At 56.1% G+C, this 22,668-nt stretch overlaps 1 protein-coding gene across 1 annotated transcript; it reads left to right on the forward strand.

Annotated features, from left to right (window-relative positions):
- Positions 1 to 1,301: 1,301 nt before the first annotated feature.
- On the forward strand, positions 1,302 to 9,343 carry RTN4RL1 (reticulon 4 receptor like 1). The gene is made up of 3 exons (XM_032591205.1): positions 1,302 to 1,422; positions 5,094 to 5,261; positions 6,088 to 9,343. Exons 1-3 carry the CDS (start codon positions 1,302 to 1,304, stop codon positions 7,557 to 7,559), a joined length of 1,761 nt encoding a protein of 586 aa, XP_032447096.1. The 3' UTR covers positions 7,560 to 9,343.
- Positions 9,344 to 22,668: the final 13,325 nt, after the last annotated feature.

Raw genomic sequence — 22,668 nt, forward strand, 5'->3', positions numbered from 1 at the left:
AGATGGTGAGATCCTGACCTGAGCGAACTCTGATGCCCAACCAACTGAGCCACCCAGGAGCCCCGTAGGGTTTTCTTCTTAAAAGAAACACATAGCAGGGCTCCTGGGTGGTTCAGTTGGCTAAGCATCCGACTTTGGCTCGGGTCATGATCTCAAGGTCTGTGGGTTCAAGCCCTGTGTCGGGCTCTGTGCTGACAGCTCAGAGCCTGGAGCCTGTTTCAGATTCTATGTCTCCCCCTCTCTCTGCCCCTCCCCTGCTCACTCTCTGTCTTTCTCAAAAATAAATAAGTAAATTAATAAATAAACAAACATACATGAAAGAAAGAAAGAAAGAAAGAAAGAGAAAGAAAGAAAGACAGACATGACTGTGTTCTAGGCACCGTTTTAGGCCCTAGGGCACAGCAGGGAACATACCAGACAAAATCACTGTCAGTGGGAGGGGACAGAAAAGGAACAAGAGAAATAAATAAATGATGTACTTTATTAGAAGAACATAAATGTTAGGGAGGAAAATTAAACTGAAGGAGACCATTTAAAATAGGCTGCTGGGGATGTGCCTGGGTGGCTCAGTCAGCTGAGCAATCGACTTGATTTCACCTTGGGTGGTGATCCCAGGGTCGTGGGATCAAGCCCCGTATCGGGCTCCAGGCTGAGCATGGAACCTGCTTGGGATTCTCTCTCTTCCTCTCTCTCTCTCTCTCTCCCTCTACCCTTCTCCCCCTCTCCCCAGCTTGTGGTGTCTCTCTCTAAAAAAACGTAAAAAATAAATAAGACAGGCTGCTAAGGAAGGTCTGACCGAGAAAGTGACTCTGTGAGAGACCCCAAAGTTGGGGTGAGGGCAGGGGCCCCACAGGTATCCTGGAGCATGGGCAGTGCTCCAGAAGGAGAGAGCAGCAAAAGGCTGGAGGCAGGACGTGCCCAGCACGTGAAAAGAGGGAGAAGAAAAGGCTGGGGGAGGGAGGAGAGGCGGCGGCCAGGGCCCTAGTGAGGACTAGAAGGTCTTACTGAGCACGTTGGGGCCAAGGGGGTTTGATCAGAGGCGCCACGTGCTCTGACTCAGACTTCCGCTGCTGTGTCAGTGGAGATGTAGGGGCAAGGGTGGGAGCCCGGGGACCACGCAGGAGACTATGGCGATGGGCCAGGCAAGAGATGATGGCGGCCCCGGCTGGGGTGGTGGCCGGGAGACGAGGGTGGGTTCTGGGTATGTCCTGAAGCTGAGCCCACAGGGCTCTCGGCAGACTGGGTGTGAGGTGAGAGAGAGGAGTCGGCGTGACTCTGAGGTTCTCACCCCAGCTGCCAGAATGAAGGAGCCGCCTTCACCTGAGACGGAGAAGATGCGCGTGGAGGAGGCCTGGGGGGCCGGGGAACGGCGGCTCACCTTCGGACAGATTGTGTGGGATGGACGGAGAGATGGGGAGGCAGGTGGATTACAGGCATCTGCAGGGGGGGCCTGCGAAGGGAAGCCCTGCTCTGCCCAGGCTGGCTGCCTCGTCTCCGGGGCTGGGCCGGGCGGGGGCGCTATAGGAAGTGGCCTGCACTTGGGTGCGGCATGCGGGGACAGTGCCAAGTGGCCTGGGGCGCCAGTCGCTCTGTGAGCACAGCCAGCCTGGCCCGAGGCTGTTATCTGACCGGCAGAGCCATTTGGTTAGCATCGATTGGCTTAGAGAAGAGCAGCTGGCAAGGCCCGGGCAGGAGGGAAGGGATGCCTGGCCCTGTGCAGAGGGAGGGCGGGCTGTGGAGCCGGAAGGATAGGCCACATGGCTGACAAGTCTCTGAGGCTCAGAGAGCCCCTAGGGACCTGCCTGGGGGCCTTGGGGGGATTCCAGCCCATGGGGCTGTCCCTGCGTGAGTGTCGACAGAGGTGGCCGCTTTGGTGCCAGCAGGTTGCAGACTAAGGTCAGGGGGAGGTCTGATGAGGTCTGACTCAGGTCAGATGAGGCTGCCCTGCCTGCCCCATGCAACTTGGAGCTCCTGGATTTGAGGTCAGGGGCGTGAGGCCTGCTCTCCCACCCTCTTCACCAGCTGTGTGGCCACTTCTCTGCGGGTGCCTCATTTCCTCTGCAGTGGTGTGGTAGTATGGGGCTTCCATGTAAAGAACCTGGTGCATGTTTAGGAGTGGGTCCTCATTGGTTAGCTCCCTTCCTGGGGGGGAAGCTGAGGACCCCTGCCATTCTAGACATTTCTAGACATCTGGCCTGGGACGGGAGCAGGGGTCCTGTCAGTGCTGGTTCCAATGGGGACCTCTCTGGCCTCCCCAGGCCTGGGTTTCCCCAGCCTAGCAGGGCTGGTGTTACAGCTTCTTTGGGATCTCTGGCTACTTGGGGGCTGATTGAGGGGGACTGGGGTAAGATGTGGGCACACTGCCGGTTTCCATACCTCAGTGCCTTTGTACACACTGTGCCTTCTTCCTGTTATGCCCTTCCCACCCACCCCGCTAGGTCCAGCCCCACAGGGACATGCATAAGCACATCTGGGGCTGCCGAATAGACTGGGTGAGGTGCTGACCATGCTCAGGCCACTCACCCGCTGCCCAGCGGGTGAAGGGTTTTGGGGTTTGGAGGAAGGAGAACTTGCAAACAATAGAATCTCTACTGTGTATCCTCTATACTGGCAGGGGAGCAGAGGGCTTAGTGGAGGAGGTGGTGTAGGGGCGGCAGGGACGTTTCCTGAGCTTCTTACACACACACACACACACACACACACATTAGCACCTGCTCTGGGCCCCGGCACCTGGTCAGACTGCCTGGTATTGTGAGACCTCCTATCTGCTAATGAACCCAGGAGGACTCACCCCGGCTCACCCCTGGGCTCCTTCTTGCCCTATCACATTGGACATTCCAGGACTTGAGGCAAATATTGAATGGAGGAAGGAATGAATGAGGCAGAGGAGCCTCAGGTGAGCTCAGATGTGTGTGTGGGGGGGGGGGGTGGCCAGGAGCTTTGGGAGTCCGGGTGCATGCCCCTGGAGGAGAGCTGAAGGAGGAGAGCCTGAGGAAGGGGGAGCCCAGCCTGGCTTTCTTCAGCCCCCTCAGGCAGAGCAACCCCTGCCGCACCCAGGAGGGGGCTGAGGAAGCAGATGGGAGGGGGCGCAAGGCTCCTCCTCAGAGACTTACATGGCTGCTAATTTGCAGTCTTAAAATGCACGGCAAAGGCACCGGCCTCGGTGTTAGTACATTAATCAGGCAATCAGTGGGTTGGGGCTCCCACCAGCACACGGAGGGGGCACAGGAGAAGCTGTAGCTCCTGCCTGGAAAGAAACGCAGCAGGGTGATGATCCAGACCCAGGGCACCCGCCGGCTCAGGCAGGGGTGCCAGAGATGGGTGAGCTTGTCTGGGAGGGCTAGTCTGGGGCCTTGGAGATGTGACCAGCTTCCGGGGTGGAGAAGCAGACTCAGCTGAGAACCACCCCAGCACCCAGTGGAAGGGGGCAGGGGTAGTGCAAGGGCAGCTTCCCTGGCCTGGGTCCCTGGCATCTGGGCAGTACTGAAGGACGGAGAGCAGCTCCAAGTGTTGGCTGGGGCTCCTGCCTCCTTCTGGGACCCTCTGGGAGGAAGGGAATGGGTGGCTCCTGCCCTGGGTCCTGCATTTACCCAACACACCTGCCAAAGTGTGTTCACAAGCTGGCCGCTCTGCCCCGGCCTGGATTTTGGGGCATTTGGCTTTTCCCCGAAATGGGGATCTCCGCCTGGTTTCCCTGTACCCCAACATTCCCTGGGGCACCTGTCTAAGGAAAGGGTGTGGCTCTCCATGGGGTCCCCCAGCTTTTCTGGGGACATTTGAGAGAACCCCAGCCCAGGGGCCTCACAGAGACATAGCCACAACAGCAGGGAGAAGGGTCGTCTGCCCCCATCAGGTCAGGGGGCAGGAGAACCCCCTACGACCACACAGTAATTCTGAGGATCAGAGCATCGCGAGCAGAAGCACTTTGTAAACTTCATAAGCTGCACAAATGTCGAGTGGTATTAGTGCTGAGCCTGCCACAGCTTACCCCTACCCCCCACAGTGAGTGTCCCTCTGCTGCCAGACTTCAGGAAAAGCCTCTTTCTTTGCAGTCCCACCCCCCGCCCCCAGGGTCTGGTGTGGCAGTGTGTGTCCCACAACCACAGGTGCGTGGCCGTGGCCTGGTCCCTTTCAGCACAGTGAGCACTGTGATCGCCCCACCGAGCGGCGGGGCAGGGGCCGCTTCCCGGGGGCAGGGTCCCTGGGAGACAGCAGCCTGGCCAGGGGTAAGGAGTGCGAGCTGAGAGTAGGGAAAGGGAGTGTCAGTCTCTGTGGAAGGTGCAGACAGTGTGAGTTGGGCCTTCATCCCAGCCCTGGCTTTCGGTGGCTCGAGGCATCGGGCAGGCTCCCCGAGAGTCAGCTGAAGCTTGGGGTCCAGGCTCCTGTCCCCTCACACTCTTGCTTCCCCCTGCGGGGCTGGGACCCCCCCCGCCAGACCAAGGTGGGGAGTGGGGGGGCCTGGAGGTCAGACCCGAGCCTCCACGTGGGGCAGGCTAGCATAGCGATCATCTCCTACCCACGTTACAGAGAGGGAAACTGAGGCTGCGGAGGCACCAGCCTCAGGCTTAGCCTGCAGGCTGTGCAATGGTCGTGGTGACTGAAGACACTGCAGGAGCCACATGGAGCGCAGGAGCCCAGCCCAGGAAGGTTCCTCACAGCTGCACTGCCACCGCCACCACTGCCACCGAGGTCATAATTGCTCTGAAATCGCAACCGAACCCAATTATGCAAAAACAAAATTATATGCGATGATTTTTATGTTGGAAACGTTTGGTGGAAGCCGGGTGATTACAGGGGGACGGGAAGCAGCTGCCACTCTCTGGGAGCCCATAACTCCCAACAGCTGGGAACTGTCACTTATTTACGATGCCATTTCTGCCAGGAACGAGGGGGTGGTGGCTAGGCCTGCCTGAGCCTGACCATCAGACTAGGGCAGCAGCAGGGCCTCAGAGCCTGGCCCAGTGGCCCCTGTGAGGCTGGGAGTGGGGCGGGTCTGAGATCGGCCGGGAGGGTAGGTTCTTTCTACATGCTCTGGGCATCGCTGACGGCAGCGAGACTCGGCTGAGCTGCCGGCAGCCCTGACCTCTCCCCAGAGGCCCGACTGGCCAAGCTGGAAGGGACGGGCAAGAGGCCAACCCAGGCGGGGATGAGGTGGCTGCCGGGCCCTGCGGGGTGGGGCTCTACCAGCCTGGAGCCTGTCTTTCCCACGCCGGCGCGCCTGCCGGGCAGCCTGGGGCAGCTGCGACCCTGGAAAAAGGCAGGTAATGATGATCGTCCATAATGAGGCTGCTCCAATAATGAGCACGGGGCTATTATCCGACCACAGCCTGGACACATCCGAAAATAAATTATTTTAAGGATCCATTAACGAATGCCTAATTAATGCCCAATTAGAGGGAAGCTACAGAGGAAATGCTCGGGACAGTCGAGAGGCGAGGCCTGGTTTGCAGCCACAGCCTGGGAGTTTAGGTGGGGAGAGGGGAGAGGCCAGAAGGTGGACCTGATGGGGGGCAGCAGCTAGCTCCTGGTGGGGGGTGGGGGGGTTGCAGAGCCTGGCCACCCTGATGCCTCCCCCAGTCCACACACATGGGTCCTCTTAGTACATCCTCAGGGCGCTGGAGGGGACAACTAGTATTATTTAGAAACTGAGGCCCAGAGAGTTTGTCACATATTTGAGGATGCGGGAGGCACGGTAAATGAGACCTCTTTTGAGATGAACTTTGGTATCGTGCATGCATGCTTGCCTTGTTATTGAGAATAAATACAGAGACTCCTCAGGCCTCCGTATGTTTACTTTGCTAGACCCGGAGTCTGCCCCACTATCTGTTCATGTGGATAACAGCGAGTGAGTGACAGAGCTGGAACAGGAACCAGAGGCTGGCTTCTGTGGCCTGGGGTTGTGACCCCCACCCCCCACCCCCCGCAGGGCTAACAGAGCCTGAGGGGGCAGGACTAAGGATGGCGGGCAGCCCAGGCTGGGGAATAGAACCCCCAGTACAGGTGCAGGGCCCCAGTGTTATCTCACGCCAGGTGCGGGCCTGGCTTGGGCTTGAGCCCTGCCTTCCTCCCATCTGGAGCCTCCCCCAGGGGACTGCCGTCCCAGACTGCCGAGTTCGGCGCAGGCCAGGACAGAGCCTGGCCTGGGAGGGTGGCACACCCACCAGCCCCGCACCCTGTCTGTCCCCCGCGTCCCCCGGCCGACCCTGACCTGGCTGTGCTCTGTCTCCCCGCCAGGGTGCTGTGTGGAACTGTTGCTGCTGCTGCTGGCCGGGGAGCTGCCCCTGGGCGGCGGCTGCCCGCGGGACTGCGTGTGCTACCCGGCACCCATGACGGTCAGCTGCCAGGCGCACAACTTTGCCGCCATCCCCGAGGGCATCCCGGAGGATAGCGAACGCATCTTCCTGCAGAACAATCGCATCACCCTCCTCCAGCAGGGCCACTTCAGCCCCGCTATGGTCACCCTGTGGATCTACTCCAACAACATCACCTACATTGACCCCAACACCTTCGAGGGCTTCGTGCACCTGGAGGAGCTGGACCTTGGCGACAACCGGCAGCTGCGGACGCTGGCCCCGGAGACCTTCCAGGGCCTGGTGAAGCTCCACGCCCTCTACCTCTATAAGTGCGGGCTCAGTGCCCTGCCGGCAGGCATATTCAGTGGCCTGCACAGCCTGCAGTACCTCTACCTGCAGGACAATCACATCGAGTACCTCCAGGACGACATCTTTGTGGACCTGGTCAACCTCAGCCACCTGTTTCTCCATGGCAACAAGCTGTGGAGCCTGGGCCAGGACACTTTCCGGGGGCTGGTGAACCTGGACCGGCTCCTGCTGCACGAGAACCAGCTGCGGTGGGTCCACCACAAGGCTTTCCACGACCTCCGCAGGCTGACCACCCTCTTTCTCTTCAACAACAGTCTCTCCGAGCTGCAGGGCGACTGCTTGGCGCCCCTGGCCGCCCTGGAGTTCCTCCGCCTCAACGGGAATGCTTGGGACTGCGGCTGCCGGGCGCACTCCCTGTGGGAATGGCTGCGGAGGTTCCGCGGCTCCAGCTCTGCTGTCCCCTGTGTGTCCCCCGAGTCACGGCAAGGCCAGGACCTGAAGCTGCTGAGGGCCGAGGACTTCCGGAACTGCACGGGGCCGGCGTCCCCGCACCAGATCAAGTCACACACGCTCACCACCACCGACAGGGCCGCCCGCAAGGAACACTACCCGCCCCACGGCCCCGCCAGGGACAAGGGCCACCCACACGGCCATCTGCCGGGCTCCCGGCCGGGCTACAGGAAGCCCGGCAAGAACTGCACCAGCCACAGGAATCGCAACCAGGTGTCCAAGGCAGGCGCCGGGAAGCAGACCCCCGAGCTGCAGGACTACGCCCCCGACTACCAGCACAAGTTCAGCTTTGACATCATGCCCACGGCGCGGCCCAAGCGGAAGGGCAAGTGTGCCCGCAGGACCCCCATCCGTGCCCCCAGCGGGGTGCAGCAGGCCTCCTCGGGCCGTGCCCTGGGAGCCTCGCTCCTGGCCTGGATACTGGGGCTGGTGGTCACTCTCCGCTGAGGACCTGAGGCCCCAGCACCCAGCACTGCCAATGTCCACCAAGGAACAGAATTTCTTTTCTTTTTTTTAACAAGCGGAGGATCTGCTGGGTTTCAGGCAAAGGCTGGTAAAGCCTTTGGCTGCTGTCTGGGCCCTGCCCGGTGGATTATAAACCCAAAGTGTACAGCCCCAAGTGGGAAGGGATTAGCGCATCACACCCTGCTGTCCCGGCCAGGCCCTGCCGAGCACCCATGGACAGCACCCATCCAGCAAGGCGGTTAAAGCACGCAAAGTGAATCCTTCATTAGCAACCATGGGACGGTGCCCCACAGGAGCTGGGCTCTGTGGAATCCCGGTCGTTGGAGAGGTCTGAAGGGCCCCCCGCCACTCCTGGAGGAAGCAGGACTCAGGAGAACAGACGAGGCTCACCCAAGAGGCTGGCTCCACCAGCCACCTGGGAGCACAGGAGCAGGTGGCATTTTGGCTCTTGCCTGAGGCCACGTAGTCAGCCTGCCCTAAATCCAACCCTCAGTCCCTCCCTCGGGGGTAAGGCCTCATTCCTGACGTCTCAGGCTACCCTGGCAGACCCAGGCCTAGCTGCTGGGCTCCAAGAACCAATTACCAAAGGAAAGATCATCAGAGGCTGAAATTTAGAACTGCGTCAAGTGCAGTGAGGCTCTCACAGGAGGTGCAGTTTTATAACTACTTCCACTTATATATATACACACTCTCTACATATATATACACACAAATGCACAGGCCCCCCCCCCGCCCCGCCCCACTCCCCTACCAGACTGTATGTCTTCTCATGTTTATAAACTATACGGAAAACTATTATCTGTTGAACTAAGGATTGTATTGGTGATTTCTAGCAAGAAAAGAGTCACAGGATTTTTTGTCTAGAATCCCAACCTGGCAACAACAGTCACCGTGTAACCTGGGCTTGCCAGGGCCTAGGGCAAAGGGTCAGTGGGAGGGGTCAGGGAGAAGGGGAGGCAGCAAGAATCACTTCAGGGGACCAATCTTCTTAGATGTTCAGAGCATCACCTTGTTTTTATATGCAACACAAGTCCGGCTGCCGCCCCAGAGCATCCCATAACCCCCACCGTACTAGCTAGCTGTTGTCGTCAGGGCGAGAAGTGAGAAGCAGCTCATTGGACATCAGGGACCCAGGCCCGGGGGCCGGGCTTGACGGAGAAGGGGAAGGAAGGGACTTTGGGTCTCTTTTGCTGACGGGCAGGAAGCATCCACAGTGTTAGCCCAACAGGCTGGACAGTGTCGTCAGCCTAGCGTTTTGCCAGCAACGGTCTGGACAGGCCAGGGAGACTCTGGGCATGAGCCCAGGCCTCCAACATGGCTCAGCTGCTGAATTTTTCCTTGAGGCTCTTTGATGGCCATCCCAGCAAGGGTCCTGTATAGGTGGCAGGAGGGAAAGCATCAGGTGGCCTTAGCAGAAGGGGGACAAGAGGGCATTTCAAGAACCATCTCAGGCACTTCTGCATAACGGAGGCCCCATCCCTCCTGGCCCTTCTGAAGATGCCCAGGGACGGGCAGAGGTTGGGGGGGGGGGGCCAGACTCAGGGGTCAGGAATGGGGACGTGCAGGGAGTGGAGCAGGCAAGCCCAAATAGGGGACAGCGGCTCTGGTCAAGTCTGGCCATGCTGCCGGACAGGGCCCCTGGAGACACAATCTCCTTTGAGCTTTCCACAAACCTGAACTCCCCACCAGAGAGGATGTGTGTGAGGAACAAGAAACACTGAATCCAATTAAGAGAGAAAAATAATAATAATAAAATTTCTCTTGGACAAGAACCCTGTTTCTCATTTCCTAACCCTGCATTCCTGAAATGGTGGCAGATCCCAGATTTTGATGGGGTGGGCGAGGCTGGCCAGGCACAGCACGTTTGTTGGTGGGAGGAGCCGTGTCGGGCAGGGGCACACTGACTCACTGGGATGCACATGTGCACAGGCGTGCGAGCACGCACACACACACACACACACGCTTTTTCTCTGTTCCATGGTCCTTCCCTCGCCCTCACAGACATGACTCACTTCCTACACTCTGGCTGCGCTGGGTCAGCCCAGTCTCCGTGGCTCTCCCTGGAGAAGGCCGGTCCTGGATCCTTCCTGGCCTGTGCCCAAGAGCCTCACCTGCGGCACCTGAGCTGTTGACTGTTCGGGGGCTCAGGAGTGCCTGGAAGGGAGCTGCCAGTTCCCAGGGCCCACTGGGGTTTCCAGGAGGCTAGGGACCAACCCAGACGGCAGCAGACGGGGTCTGGAGGCTGTCCCTGCCTCTCTTGCTTCAGAGAAAGGAGGCAGTTCTCCAGATAAAGAGGGGAGGGCTGTGTTTTCAGGCCTGGCTGAACAAATCTTCCTCAGTCCAAAGCTGGAAACATGCACTAAAGGGAGTTCGGTGACGGCAGAACAAATCGTCCGCTCTCCGGTGGCCTGCCTGCTCTTACCCAGGCCGGTGTCAGGGCCCAGCTGTCCCTTGGAACCCGAGGATGTTGTTATTTTGTTGACTTCATTTCCAACTTTAGACAGAAAGGCCCTCAGTGGGAAAATCGAGTCCGAGCACTTTATTAATTTTTTTTTTTAAAGACTTAGTCCTGTAATATGAAAGTGAAATGTCAGTACGAGAAATGCTAATGTTTTCTAAATGATCCACTTCTGTCAAGTGCAGCACGGTCTCTGGTTGCCGACTGTTGTTAGAGGCAAGGCAGAGGGGCCCAGGACGCCAGGTATATTTTTAGCAGCTCTCTCCTCTAAGAGGTAGAGGGAATAAAAGCAGCTCTATCGTGGATGACATCACTTGTCACTTGGAGGCTCACATGCTGCGCAGTTACGATGACACCATTGCCCAGAGCGCCAGAGCAAATTGACAAGCCAAGGGCTAGACGCAGCGTCCCTCCTGGGTGGTTCAGGGAAGGGTGACGTGGGTTCTTGCCCCTAGGAATCCTGTCCTCCTCCGAGGGGCTGAGGCCACCCCTCCTTCGTTCCCCATGGGGCCAGCCCCTCCACCATCTTCGCTCAGCACATTCCCTGCGCCCTGGGAGAGAACCATCTCCCCTCCTCCCTCTCTCCCTTCCTGCCACACAGTCCTCCGCTTTAGGGGGTGGCCTGGGAGAGGGGCTGGGTGGCCACTGGTGGTCTCAGTGGCTCTCCATAGAAGCTCTTCCCTTGACCCCAGAGCTCAGTTGGCTCCTTACCTTTCATTCAACAAGTGCTGATCAAGGGCCTACATGTGCCAGCCATTGGCCTAGGCTCTGGGGACATAGAAGTGGGAAGATGTGACTCTCTTATTAGGAGCACAGGATCTGGATGTGGAAACAGGTATGAGACTGGTGCCTCTGTTAGCGCCCCGAATCATGAGAAAGTCAACTGAGGACAGTCTAGGAGGACTTCAAGGAGGAGGTGACACCCCGTGGCTCTCAGAGGATGAGGAGGTGGCCAAAGAAGAGTGTGGGGAGTATTTCAGGCAGAGGGCTGGAGGGTCACAGCAGCCCCATGCTGGTTTGGGGTATCAGCAAAGAGCTGTGAGTCAAGGGCTGGAAACCCTGGGTGGGGGGGCATGGGAGGCAAGACTGGCAATGGGAAGGCTGGGGGGAATCCTACTCAGGGACTTGGATTTGCTCGGCAGTGGAGGTGTGGCCCCCTCTGCAGTCCTCTTCCCTACCCCCCCACCCCCCAGCGTTTCTCCAGGCACGCGGTCCCCACTTGTGGCATGCTTGCCAATGTTCCTCAACAGTGGGTTTCATCATCCCAACTTGCCTCTTCTGCTCAGCCAGATCCTTCCCTCGTGCCAGCAAGCTGGAGCGCTCCCTGGAAATCTGCCTGGGCCGGAGTCCCATTCCCAGACACCTGCTGCTTCCAAGCTCAGAAAGTATCCCGCAGCCGCTTCATCTCCCGTGCCCCCCCCTTTCCCATCAATGAGGGGCTCAGCCCTCAGCCCCTCCCTTGCTTCCAGGCGTGGCCACCCAACACCCCCGCGGCCACGTCTACCTGTGCCTGCTTTGGCTGAGCGTCAGCAATCCCTAGAACCACCCCCACCCCCAACCTCCCCCCGGACTGCATCTTCCCTTTTCTCTCCTGGTAGGTGCTGTTCATTACCAGGGAGCCAAGAATCCCATTAAGCAAATGTTAACTTGTCACCTAACTAATCACCCAGCACTCTGCCACCATGGCAAATGCAGTTCCAGAAGGCCTGCGGGCGAGTTCGAGAGGGCCGGCCGGGGTGGCCAGGAAAGCTTCTCAGAGGATGAGATGTAGGGCTGGGGGTTGGAGAGGACACGTTTGCTGGGAGGGCTCCCTGGAGGCAGCAGCAAATCTTTCGTCATATTTTCACCACCACCACTCCCAAGGTTGTCCCTACTGGTCCCTTCTGGGACCCAGCTCCGCAGGGCCCTACTCCACACTGACCCAGGGGATGCCAGCCTTTCTCTGTCCATATTCTTTGATTGACTGAGGTGAGTGCCCATTTTGGTGGCGTCTAGGCCAACATCTATTGTTGAGCCTCTTGACCTGGCTGTGCCTACATTCTGGCTCATGTCCTCCCAGTCTGCTCTCTGGGCTCACCTTCCTCTACGTAGGACTTTAGCCCGTTCCTCCACCCCATGTCACCAATCCCCCACTATCAGCTTGTAATCGGCCAATTTTCTTATACCTTCTGTCGACTTGGAAAATATCTCAAGAACTCTTTGATTGTGCATTAAAATATCCTTTACAGCTCCATGCTCGATATCTCTTTCTGCTCCCCTAATTGTCCCTTTTAACTCACTGCACTTTTGGAATAAATCTCACGGTCTCCCCTTTGCAGGCTGCGAATAAACATAGGCTCTAAGAAAACGTACATAAACATCTATTGTTGGCTGAAGAACTCCCCACACCATCAAAAAGGCAGGAACAAAAGGGAGGCTCGGCGCAAGGCACGGCCACCTGTACCTTCTCCCTCAGACTGTCCTCACCTGTCTCGTTCAAAGGGACCGACCGCTGGACCCAGGGAGGCTTATGGCCCTAAAATGTTCCCTGGGCGAAGGGACCGAGGATGCCCCAGGGGAAAGCGAAGTCAGTAGCCGTGTGCCCTGTTGACAGGGCTCCCTCCCAGAGCAGCGAGGGAGAGGTGAGAACGAAGAGACCCCTGTGCAGGCAGCAGTGGCTAATTCAAGTGGCATTTCAGTGGGCTGGTCCACAAGGCCCCTTACCTCCAAAAGAAGTGGGTCAGCCTCCTCCAAGAGCAGCAGCAGCCTGCTCTGATGCGGCCTGCCCCCTATCTCTCTCATTTCAGCTCTCATTGCTCATTAGAGCTGTTAGTTTCTAAGCACCGGCAGGGTGGGGAAGGCTGTGCCTTTTGTGTCGCGGATTACTGTGTGGCAGTGTGCACACTAATGGCATGCCCGAATGGCAGAATTTGACATTAGTGCTGCAAAATGTGCTTGGGTCACAGCGCTTTCCAAATTGGCTGAGACTCCACGCCACCCCCTCCTCCTTCACCCAGGCATCCCAGGGGGACCCTGCCAGCCACAGCTTCTGCGGCTTCCTCTCAGGGCCTCAGAAAAGAGAGAGGAAGCGAGAGATGTAGGAAACTCTTCAAGCTCTGTAAGTACCATTTCCCAGGAGGCGGGCTGTAAGGAAGAAGGACACGCAGGTGCCCCGGGTCTAAACAGGTGGGAGGCCTCCGAGGCCCCCAGCTCCACATCATGAGACCTCCCCCACCCAGGTTCGGGCACGGTCACCGGCAAGACAGCGATGCCCTCCGAGTGGCAGCTGACTGGACATTGAGATGTGAAGCCCCCAAGTGGCCACTAACCTTCCAGCCAGAGAGAGGGGACAGGACAGGGTTAGTCACCAAGGAAGACCTTCGTGGTGAGGAGGGGTCAGCAGGACAAGTCCAGAGAGGGACCCGTGGGGACAGGGGAAGGGGTCGGGCGTGGACTGGACGGACAAGGGAAGGTGGAATCTGAGCGAGACCCCAAAGGGTGCACACATAGTGTCACTAGGAGACATGAAGAAGCACAGCGCTAGGGGGCAGTCATGTCACCAGTGGGTCAGAGGCAGAGAAAGATGCAGACAGGACAGTGCAGAGACATTTTGCACACGCAGGCACGCGCGCATCGCGTGGCCACCACGTCCTGTCCCTGTCCCTTGTGTAGCTGAGCGTGGGACCTTCACCCCGTCCACGGGTCTGATCTCCAACCACGTGCAAGGCCCAGACAGGCCCTGAAATGCCAGGAACAAGAATGCCCATCCACGAGGGGCTTGCCTTCTGGCTGATAGCCCCTTTTATTTGATTACACAGGGGCAGAGGGCCGCCTCTCCCCACCCACTGGTGACCATCCATCAGGGATGAGGGAGCAGATTCTGGTCTGAGCCATGGGGCCTCCACATTTCCCACTGGGCCTCGACCCTGAAGGGTTTTGTCCAGCTCCCAGCACCACGGAGGTTCTGAAGAGGCCGAGAGCCCTTAATCTCTGACCCTGTGCCTGTCCAGCACGTGCCTCTGAGCTCTGAGCTCCCGGCCAGCTGGGCTGCATTGACATTCTCCCCCCACACTCGGGTCACAGGGGTCTCCAAGGTGTTTTTATTCTTTATCCTGGCGTCTGAGCCTCAGAGGCCCAGTTCCCTGACCCCTCGTCTCGCCTGCCACCCGGAGAGTCTCGCACTTTTTATCTGTAGCATTTAAAGTGCCACCAAGCGTCTGGCACTTTGCAAGCCTAAGACACAGGCTTTTCTAAATTTCGACACCAGCCCCCTTTCCAGAAGCTCCCGCAGGCTCGCCTCCTCACCTGTGTCCCTGCCAGCCGTGACCTGAGTTCACGGGAAAGAGGCTCACACCCACCCTGGGTGGGCCCCACTTTGCTCCCAGCTCCACGCCCACAGAAGGGGGACGGGTGGGGACTGGCTTCTGCCGGAAGTCGCCATAGGTGCAGCTGCCGTGACCACCACGCCTCCGAGCTGCCCCCAATCCCAGATCTGTCCCCCTGTCCTTCGGTCTCTGCTCCACCGCCCCACAGAACGACCCTCCTGGCCTCACAGGCGGTGCATGCGGGGCATTGGGATCCAGCTCCTTCCTCTGGATCCCAGCTTCACACTGGGCTCAGCACTGGCAGCGGCCTCCCCAGGGCCCGGTCAGGAGCTGCCTCCTTTGCTCCCCCCCACACACACACTGGCCTTCTCACTCACAGATGCTTCATCCCTCGGTCTCTGACCCACTTCAGCTGCTGACATGGCTCCCGCCAGGCCACAGCCCTGTCTTCCTGCAGATCTTTCCTCCTCAGGAACTGGGTGGTATTTCTGATTTTTTTAAAGCCCCCTGGGAGACACAACCTCATTACTAACTGGGAAGTGTCACCTCTGAGGAGGTTTGATTGGAACCTCCATTTTACAGATGGAGAAGTGGCCCTCCTGGTTATTCAAACCTGTGCTTCTAAGTCCAAGGCAGGGGCTCTTCTCCAGCACGGTCCCGTGCTGCCTTCTCCCACCAGTGGAAGATCCCATCCCATGTGACCCATGGCTAAGAGTGGGATCACTCTGGGGGGGCATCACGTCCTTCCCACCCCCAGGAACTTCAAGCTCAGAAGAACTGATTTGCAAAAGTCCTGGAGAAGAAGTCAGAAGTTTTTCCTAGCAGTTCTCTGCTCTCCTGAGCCCTTAAACTTTCCCAAACTAGGTCACTGGGGTCACCAACCTGGTGACTGAAGAAGCTGGCAGAACCCATGCTCTCTGCCTTCCTTTCCACCAACAACAGGGGTGCAGTGGCAGAAAACTCCCACGATGGCCTGAGTGGTTTCAACCGTTCCCTTCTTTCTTCCTTTCCTTCTCTCTTTCTTTATGATTTTTTTTTTTTTTTTGAGAGAGAGGGAGGGAGGGGCAGAGAGAAAGGGAGACAGACAATCCCAAGCAGGTTCTGTGCTACCAGAGCTGGGCCCCATGTGGGGCTCAATTCCACGAACCTCGAGATCATGACCTGAGCCGAGATCAAGAGTTGGACCCTCAACTGACTGAGCCACCCAGGTGCCCCTAAAGATTTTATTTTTAAATAATCTCTACGTCCGATATGGGGCTTGAACTCACAGCCCTGAGATCAAGAGTGGCTTTCCCCACCAACTGAGCCAGCCAGACGCCCTCAACAGTTTCTTGACAGCTGTAGCTGGGTCCCTGTTTCTGAAAGGACCCATAAAGTGCAGTGGACTCCAATAGTGAGAGCAGAGACAGAAGACCTGGCCCCATGGTCCTTCCCCCTGCAGGCGCCATGCTGGGGGGCAAAAGGAAGACAGTGGGCAAAGGGATACTGGAAGCTGACAATCTTCCCCCTGGGGGTTCCTGTGTACAAACAGAAAGCAGGTAGCTACCTGGTGGGCCCCCTCAAGTGGCTGCATTTTTTACAACTCTTTGTGCTTCAAGCATTTTTGATCATTGATTTCCAGCCTCGATTCATAGTTTGTTGTGAGCCTTAAGTCTGTTCTGGGAATCCGTGTTTTCTTTCCATTGTTCTCATTCATTTGGAAAATTAATTTAAAATCTTCATAATAATTTTCTGTCAAATATGTCTGCTTTGCTTGTTTGGAATATTTTCATGAATTTTAAAATTTTGTATCCAATTCTAAACTAACAGGAAATTGGCTGAAGAAATGAACAAGCAACCACTGGTTCATATATTAATTTATCCTAGGTGATATTATAACTTTTTACAATTTATTTTCGGAAAACTCTTTTCCTTTTTTATTTATTTTTTTTTAAGTAGGCTGCACACCCAGTGTGGGGCTTGAACTCACCAGCCTGAGATCGAGAGTCGCATGCTATACAGACTGGGCCAGCCAGGCGTCCCAACTCTTTTCCATTTAAAAAAATTTTTTATTTGGAAATAATTTTAGGTGCATAGGAAGTTGTCCCCCCGCCAAAAAAAGATACAGGGAAGTTCCATATATCTTCACCTTGTTTTCCCCAATGGTAACTTCGTGTATAACATCATGTTATTTTGTCTTTTCCATTCTAAATTTATTTAGCTAATGATATTTACTTTACCTATTTAGGTGGACTTTTCTTTTTCTTTCTTTTTTTTTTTTAATGTTTATTTATTTTTGAGAGAGAGACAGCATGAGCGGGGGAGAGGCAGAGAGAGAGGGAGACACAAAATCTGAAGCAGGCTCCAGGCTCTGAGCTGTCAGCACAGAGCCTGACCTGGGGCTCAAACTCACGAACCGTGAGATCATGACCTGAGTTGAAGTTGGATGCTTAACCGACTGAGCCACCCAGGCACCCCATCTTTTTTTAATGTTTACTTATTTGAGAGAGAGAGAGACCGAGAATCCGAAGCAGGCTCCAGGCTCTGAGCTGTCAGCACGGAGCCCAATGCAGGGCTCAAACTCGTGAACTCCGAGATCATGACCTGAGCCAAAGTTGGACGCTTAACTGACTGAGCCACCCAGACGCCCCTAGAGAGAGCTTTTCATCAGACTCTGGGAAAGGTTACAGACTTGGGGCTTAGACACTGCCTAAGCACACCTTCAGGTAGTCCTCGGCGTCACTGCAGCTTCCCACCCTGACCCACAGGTGGCGCTCTGCCTTTGGGATGATGTCGCTGGCTGCAAGGGCAACCTGGGCAGGAAAAGCCACGAAGGCTGTGGTGGAAATACTCGTTCTTTTCTTTTTTTCTTTTTTAATGTTTATTTATTTTTGAGAGACAGAGAATGAGAAGGGGAGGGGCAGAGAGGGAGGGAGACACAGAATCCGCAGCAGGCTCCAGGCGCCGAGATGTCAGCACAGAGCTCCATGCGGGGCTCGAACTCAAGAGCGGTGAGATCATGGCCTGAGCCGAAGTCAGCCGCTTGACAGACTGAGCCACCCAGGGGCCCTGGAAATAGTCATTCTTGACTAATTTGTCCTTTCAACCCATTTGGCTCTGACCAAATTGTCTACTTCCCCACTCTCTCTCACATACACAAGGGAAAGGGGGTGAAACCTGGAAGAAGACGGCAACAGCATTTTAAACCCCGGCCCTCTGCTTCCTCTTTATTCCGAAGAGCTGCGGCCACAGGGCAGAAGCGGCAGCGGGTGGTTTCCAGACGCCAGTTGGAAGACCAGAGGGGCCTGGGATCCCGATTCTACCGATCTGCAATGAAATATTAATGTAGTGAGCTTTTCATTAAGCCAAATTTATTCAATCTAAAGATAATCCTTTATTCTGAAACTGTGTCCCTGTTTTTGGGTGAGAGAGGGAGGGGGTGTCCTAAAAAGAGATTTCTTTCATAAACTAATGTTTGGTGCATAACAGTTTGCCGCTTCTCAGTGTCTCCAGTTGGCCAAATAAACGTTGTCCACCCCAGGTAGGCCCTCCAAATTCTTTCTGCAGGCTCACTGCTTTGGGAAACTCTGGGAATGGTGGCTTTGGAGGAGCCGGAAGTGCAGTCCTTGCCTTAAACTCTCCGCCCCAACCTCGCCCCACTCAGGGCATGGAGCCTGCTTACCAGTGTGAGCCTCTTTGAACAGCCCCCTTCCTCTTTCTTACCTGCCTCTCCATTATCTGCAGACACTTATCTGCCAAAAATAACCAGTTACCCGTAAAGACAGTTTTACTTTTCCATCAGCAAACACTGATGTTCTTTTCTCGGGTCTTTTGATGAAGGCAATATTGAGGAGACGCTTATTTACATAAAGCCAAATGGTTCCCTTTGAGGAGGGTTTGGGTTCAACATTAAAGCTGGCAAATCTTGGGGTGCCTGGGTGGCTCAGTCGGTTAGGTGTCCAACTTCAGCTCAGGTCGTGATGTCACAGTTCGTGGGTTCGAGCCCCACATCCGACTCTGTGCCGACAACTCAGAGCCTGGAGCCTGCTTCGGATTCTGTGTCTCCCTCTCTCTCTTCCCCTTCCCCAGCTTGTGCTCTCTCTCTCTCTCTCTCTCAAAAATAAATAAACATTAAAAACAAAAGTTTACAAATCTTGACTGGGGCTGGGGGCTGGGGCTGATGGTAAGAAATGGAGTTGGGAGGACTTTTTCCCTTTTGAAACAAGAGGTGCTGCTCTAAAAGGCAAGGCGCCCAGGGGGCCTAGTACAGCGTGCCCCTGCTGCTGTCCACGGTAACGAGATCTAAAAGTATCCGTGCGAAGAGCTCAGCCCCGCAAGTGAAATCATTCAGAAGTGCGATCCTCGTTCTGTGCCTGCCTCTCACTGACCACAGCTTAACCCCCTCAAGCCCCCAGCCACCTCTGGGGACCTCCAGAGCTAATCGCTTCAGGGAGCTTGATTGAAATGTGCTCCTCAGCCTCGGCTGCTCATAAAAGCTTTATCCCCGGCAAAGGCTGACCCAGAATGAATGGAGGCGTCTCCCGAGTCAGGAGACCAGAGGGGCTGGCCGAGGCAGGATCTAGGCTTGCAGAGATAACTCCTTTAGGGTTGTTGTATTAGAAAGGGGGGAGAGCTGCAATTTTGTCTCCTCACAAGTGCCCCTTTCTTTATGGTTCAGACCATACCTGGTGGCTATTTGTACTTGACTCATTCTCATGGGCAAAACAATAGCAAAATGCAGTTTCCTTCCAAGTCAGAAAAAAAAAAAACCTTAAAGTCTGCTCCTGCTGGGTTTATAAAGAGCTGTTTTCTTCCTGAGCTCTATGGCATGGTGGCTGTAATCTGAAATTTCCTTTTAATCACAGCAGGAGTCCCAATTAGCGTGTTGGGTAATCTTTCAAGTAGAACTGGGAGCTCCGTGACCATAGAGAGCAGAGGAAATATTACATGTGAAGCCCCCGAGGAACAGGTCAGAGAAGGCAGAGCTGCCGCGCCTGTGCACATACATGCATGGAAATAAACCTGGCTATCTGCAGGCTGACCTCCCGCTCACAAGACCAGGTGTGCGTACCCCGGGTCCCTTAAATCCCAACACTGGGACCAGGACAGAGTAGAGTGTTGCCCTGAGTACAGGAACCCCAGCCTTGCTCCATTCGTGGAGCAGGTGTGCAAACACACACTACACGTGCACATACCTACCCTTCCACCTAAGAACACAGGGTGGGGACCAACTCCACCTGCAAGGCAGCCGGCACAAAGTTTGGGGCGTCCCTCTTCGGTCCATGAGACGGGCACACCCCTGACTCAGCTGACACCAGGGTGCAGCTCCGACCTGGAACTGCCAGTGACCTACTTTCCTTTGTTGTTGTTTTTGGAAGTGCTGATGTCAATGCAGAATTCAGCAGAGAGGCGAGCGCGAGGAAAAAACGAGAGAGCGAAGATGGGAAGGAGTGGAAGAGGGGAGCGGGAGCGGGTGCACGTCAGATAGCTATAATGGTGGCGAGTACCCGCCACGGCGCTAAACGCGTACCATTACGTCCCCACAGGGCCTGCCCGATATAGCCGGGATCAGTCTGGGCCCCGCTGCTTTGGGCTAAGTAAGCAGGGGTGAGGCTTGCAACAGCTTCCTCTCCCCTTCATGGATACACAAGGGGTGGAAGTGATGCCCCGGCGGGCGTGCCCAGGTGTGCCTTCGGGCGCCTGGGGGTGCTGGTTTGCACCCATCTGCCATGCCATCGGTGAGGCGCCAAGCCACAGCCACCCTGACGCGTGGCACTTGGTGCTGGCTGCACACTTGCTGGTGCTGGAGGACATTGGCCTTCGGGGACGTGGCAGGCAGTTTCCTCTGTTCAACTGCTCCTTGGTAACGCACATGACGGAGCTCCACCCGCAACCCGTCTGCTCTCACCTCCTGTTCCCGGGCACCCAGGAGAGCTAGGGGGCTGCCGAGAGTCCTGGACGGTCCAGTACAGGCAACAGAGCTGCAGAGAATTATTCCCACACGCCGACCCTCCTGTGTCCGAATCTCCTCCTCTCCTCACTTCCTGGCTTTCCCAAGCTACGGTCCGTCGGTTGGTTGAACTCCAGGCCTGGGATGACAAAGACTCAGGCACTTCCCACCCATTTGCAAACCCCAGCTGCTGCTGTCCCACTGCCTCAGCAGGGCTGCTGAGCAGAACCCACGGGCTAGGCCGAAGCATCCGGCTACCTCTCCCCGGCTCAGCCCTTCCTCACGACACTTGGTCAACATATTCCTAATGAGAGAAAAATTTCGGATCCGTATTTTCACGAAACCCCAGGCCATAAGCCTCAGGATTCTGCCTATACAATGCATTTCCCTTTTCAAGTGTTCATCCACGTGGGGCTGGGGGCTGACGGTTGGCGGGGTGGAGGTGGGGGGTCAGATCCTCCTGATCTCTCTCGCTTGAACCCTCCTTTCCCAGACAAGCTTGGCGCATGGTTAGCATCGTCCTTTCCCTCTCCATAAACTCATACATTTTTCAGGCAAAGAAATATACGGAGGAGACAAAGTCCTCATATGCTGAAATTAGCCCCCGAAAAATAGGTTACCTGACAATTACTTGCTTCTAAGTGGAGCATGATCTAGTGGCGGAGACACGCGATGTGCGGCTGGGACTGCCGTCTTCCACTCCCCACTCACCGCCTCTTAGCCTCTCTCGGCCCCTCGCTTTAGAGAAAGGATAATAACTCTCCCACCTCCGCCCTCCATGGGCGCTGGACGGCGTAATGAATCAACGTCTGAAGGGCCCTGAAGAGGCCAGGCTCGAGACGCTGTGTAAGTACACAGCATCACCAGCCACCTCTCGAATCTACATCGGGCTGATTTATTTACTTCCCGTGAAAGAGACAACAATCATCATATTTACACTTCGTGCCGCAGTTTCCTGCCTCTCCCTCCAGCGCCCCTCCCTCTGCCACGGCTGAGGACTCCATTAAAGATGCTTCTGTCCAGGGCAGGAGACTGCCTCTCTCCCAGCATCTCTCCCGCCCTGGGGATCACAACCCTCGCCCCCAAATCACAGTCTGTTGCCACAAAATGTGTCACCCCTCTGTGTGAGGCCACAGCACATGCACAGGGTCGGGGGTGGGGGGGTGGGGGTAATGGGTTCCATGGGCCAAAGAGGCCTCCTTGGAAGTCAAACGCTGCCAATAATTAAGAAGTGAAGCAGAGGTGTGTGAAAGGGACATGGAAGCAGTTTAAATGTTGCATTATTTGGGGAGTACCCTGGTGCCCACACTCCTCACCACCACACAGGGCCGTGGATCGGTGGCATTTGGGCTGGCACAGGCACTCCGTCCCGCAGAGTGGTGGGGACAGGTCACGACGCACCTTTCAGCCGTTGCGGCTGGGGGTGACTTTGATTTTTCCCTTCCTTTCTGACTTTTTGACAGCTCCCTTCATTTTTAGCAGCATTCAGTGCTTGGTGCTTTCACACAGACAGAAAAGAATATTAAAAGGGAAGAAAAAAAAAAAAAAAGAGCAAAAGGTTTGAAAGGTTCATATTAGTCCCGAGAATGAGAAAGGCCGCTACTCCTCAGACATCGGAGCCGGGCTGGGAGAATCCGCAACAACCAGAATGTTTGACATTCTGTAGCGACAGGGTCCAATGCGGGAGCTCCTTGGGTACCACCTGCCAGGAGACAGGATGAATGTATCCTCTCTCCTCAGAGCACAGCCCAGGGACTGATTCCCCAATACTGATGTGTGAAGGAGATGTCAACAGAGGTCCCCTAAAGAATGATGTCTCTATTTCCATGCTAATCCCGGGCTGCACATAGAAGGAACGCGTCTTCTGCCGAAGCAGGACGGGCCACCATAGCTCAGAGAAGCACACCCAGGGGTTCTGGTGCTCTCTCCAGGAGAAAGCAGGAGCGAGGGTGGGGGCTGTGGTGGGTGGGAGGGGAGAGCCCAGCGTCCCCACCCCTGCTGCGGGGCTGCCTCCAGACCCCTGGCGGGCGGATCTGCAGCTCCTGGAAAACAGTGTTGGCTCTGTTAGTCTCCCAAGGAATGTCACTGCCGGGCCTTCCAGCTTATGTCCCTAGTGTTTTCGAGATCAAAAACCCCAAACTCGTTAGCTAAAAACTTTGCTGAGAGAACAATACCCACCAAGGCCTAGGACGACGTGGTGCCAGCTCTCTCATTAAAGTGTCTTTCCACATGGAAACTCACTGCCAATGACAATGGGCACTTGGCCGCTGCCAGTTCACAAGAAGACGCCGAAGAAAAGAGAGGGAAACAGCTGTGTCCAGGTCAAAACAGATTAAATTTGTGGCTGGCAGACTGTGGCTGAAAGCTGTTTATTGCGTGCTCGGTGCCACTTTTTTATTT

This window comes from Lynx canadensis, chromosome E1 (genome assembly GCF_007474595.2).
Source record: "Lynx canadensis isolate LIC74 chromosome E1, mLynCan4.pri.v2, whole genome shotgun sequence".
Lineage (NCBI taxonomy): Eukaryota > Metazoa > Chordata > Mammalia > Carnivora > Felidae > Lynx > Lynx canadensis.

Bases quoted from the DNA above. Each gene is read 5' to 3' on its own strand.
- RTN4RL1 (XM_032591205.1), top strand. From the start codon at position 1,302: ATGAAGGAGCCGCCTTCACCTGAGACGGAGAAGATGCGCGTGGAGGAG. The intron at 1,423-5,093 runs GTGGATTACAGG...ACCTCTCCCCAG, and splicing joins ACGGAGAGATGGGGAGGCAG to AGGCCCGACTGGCCAAGCTG. The intron at 5,262-6,087 runs GTAATGATGATC...AGCCTCCCCCAG, and splicing joins GCGACCCTGGAAAAAGGCAG to GGGACTGCCGTCCCAGACTG.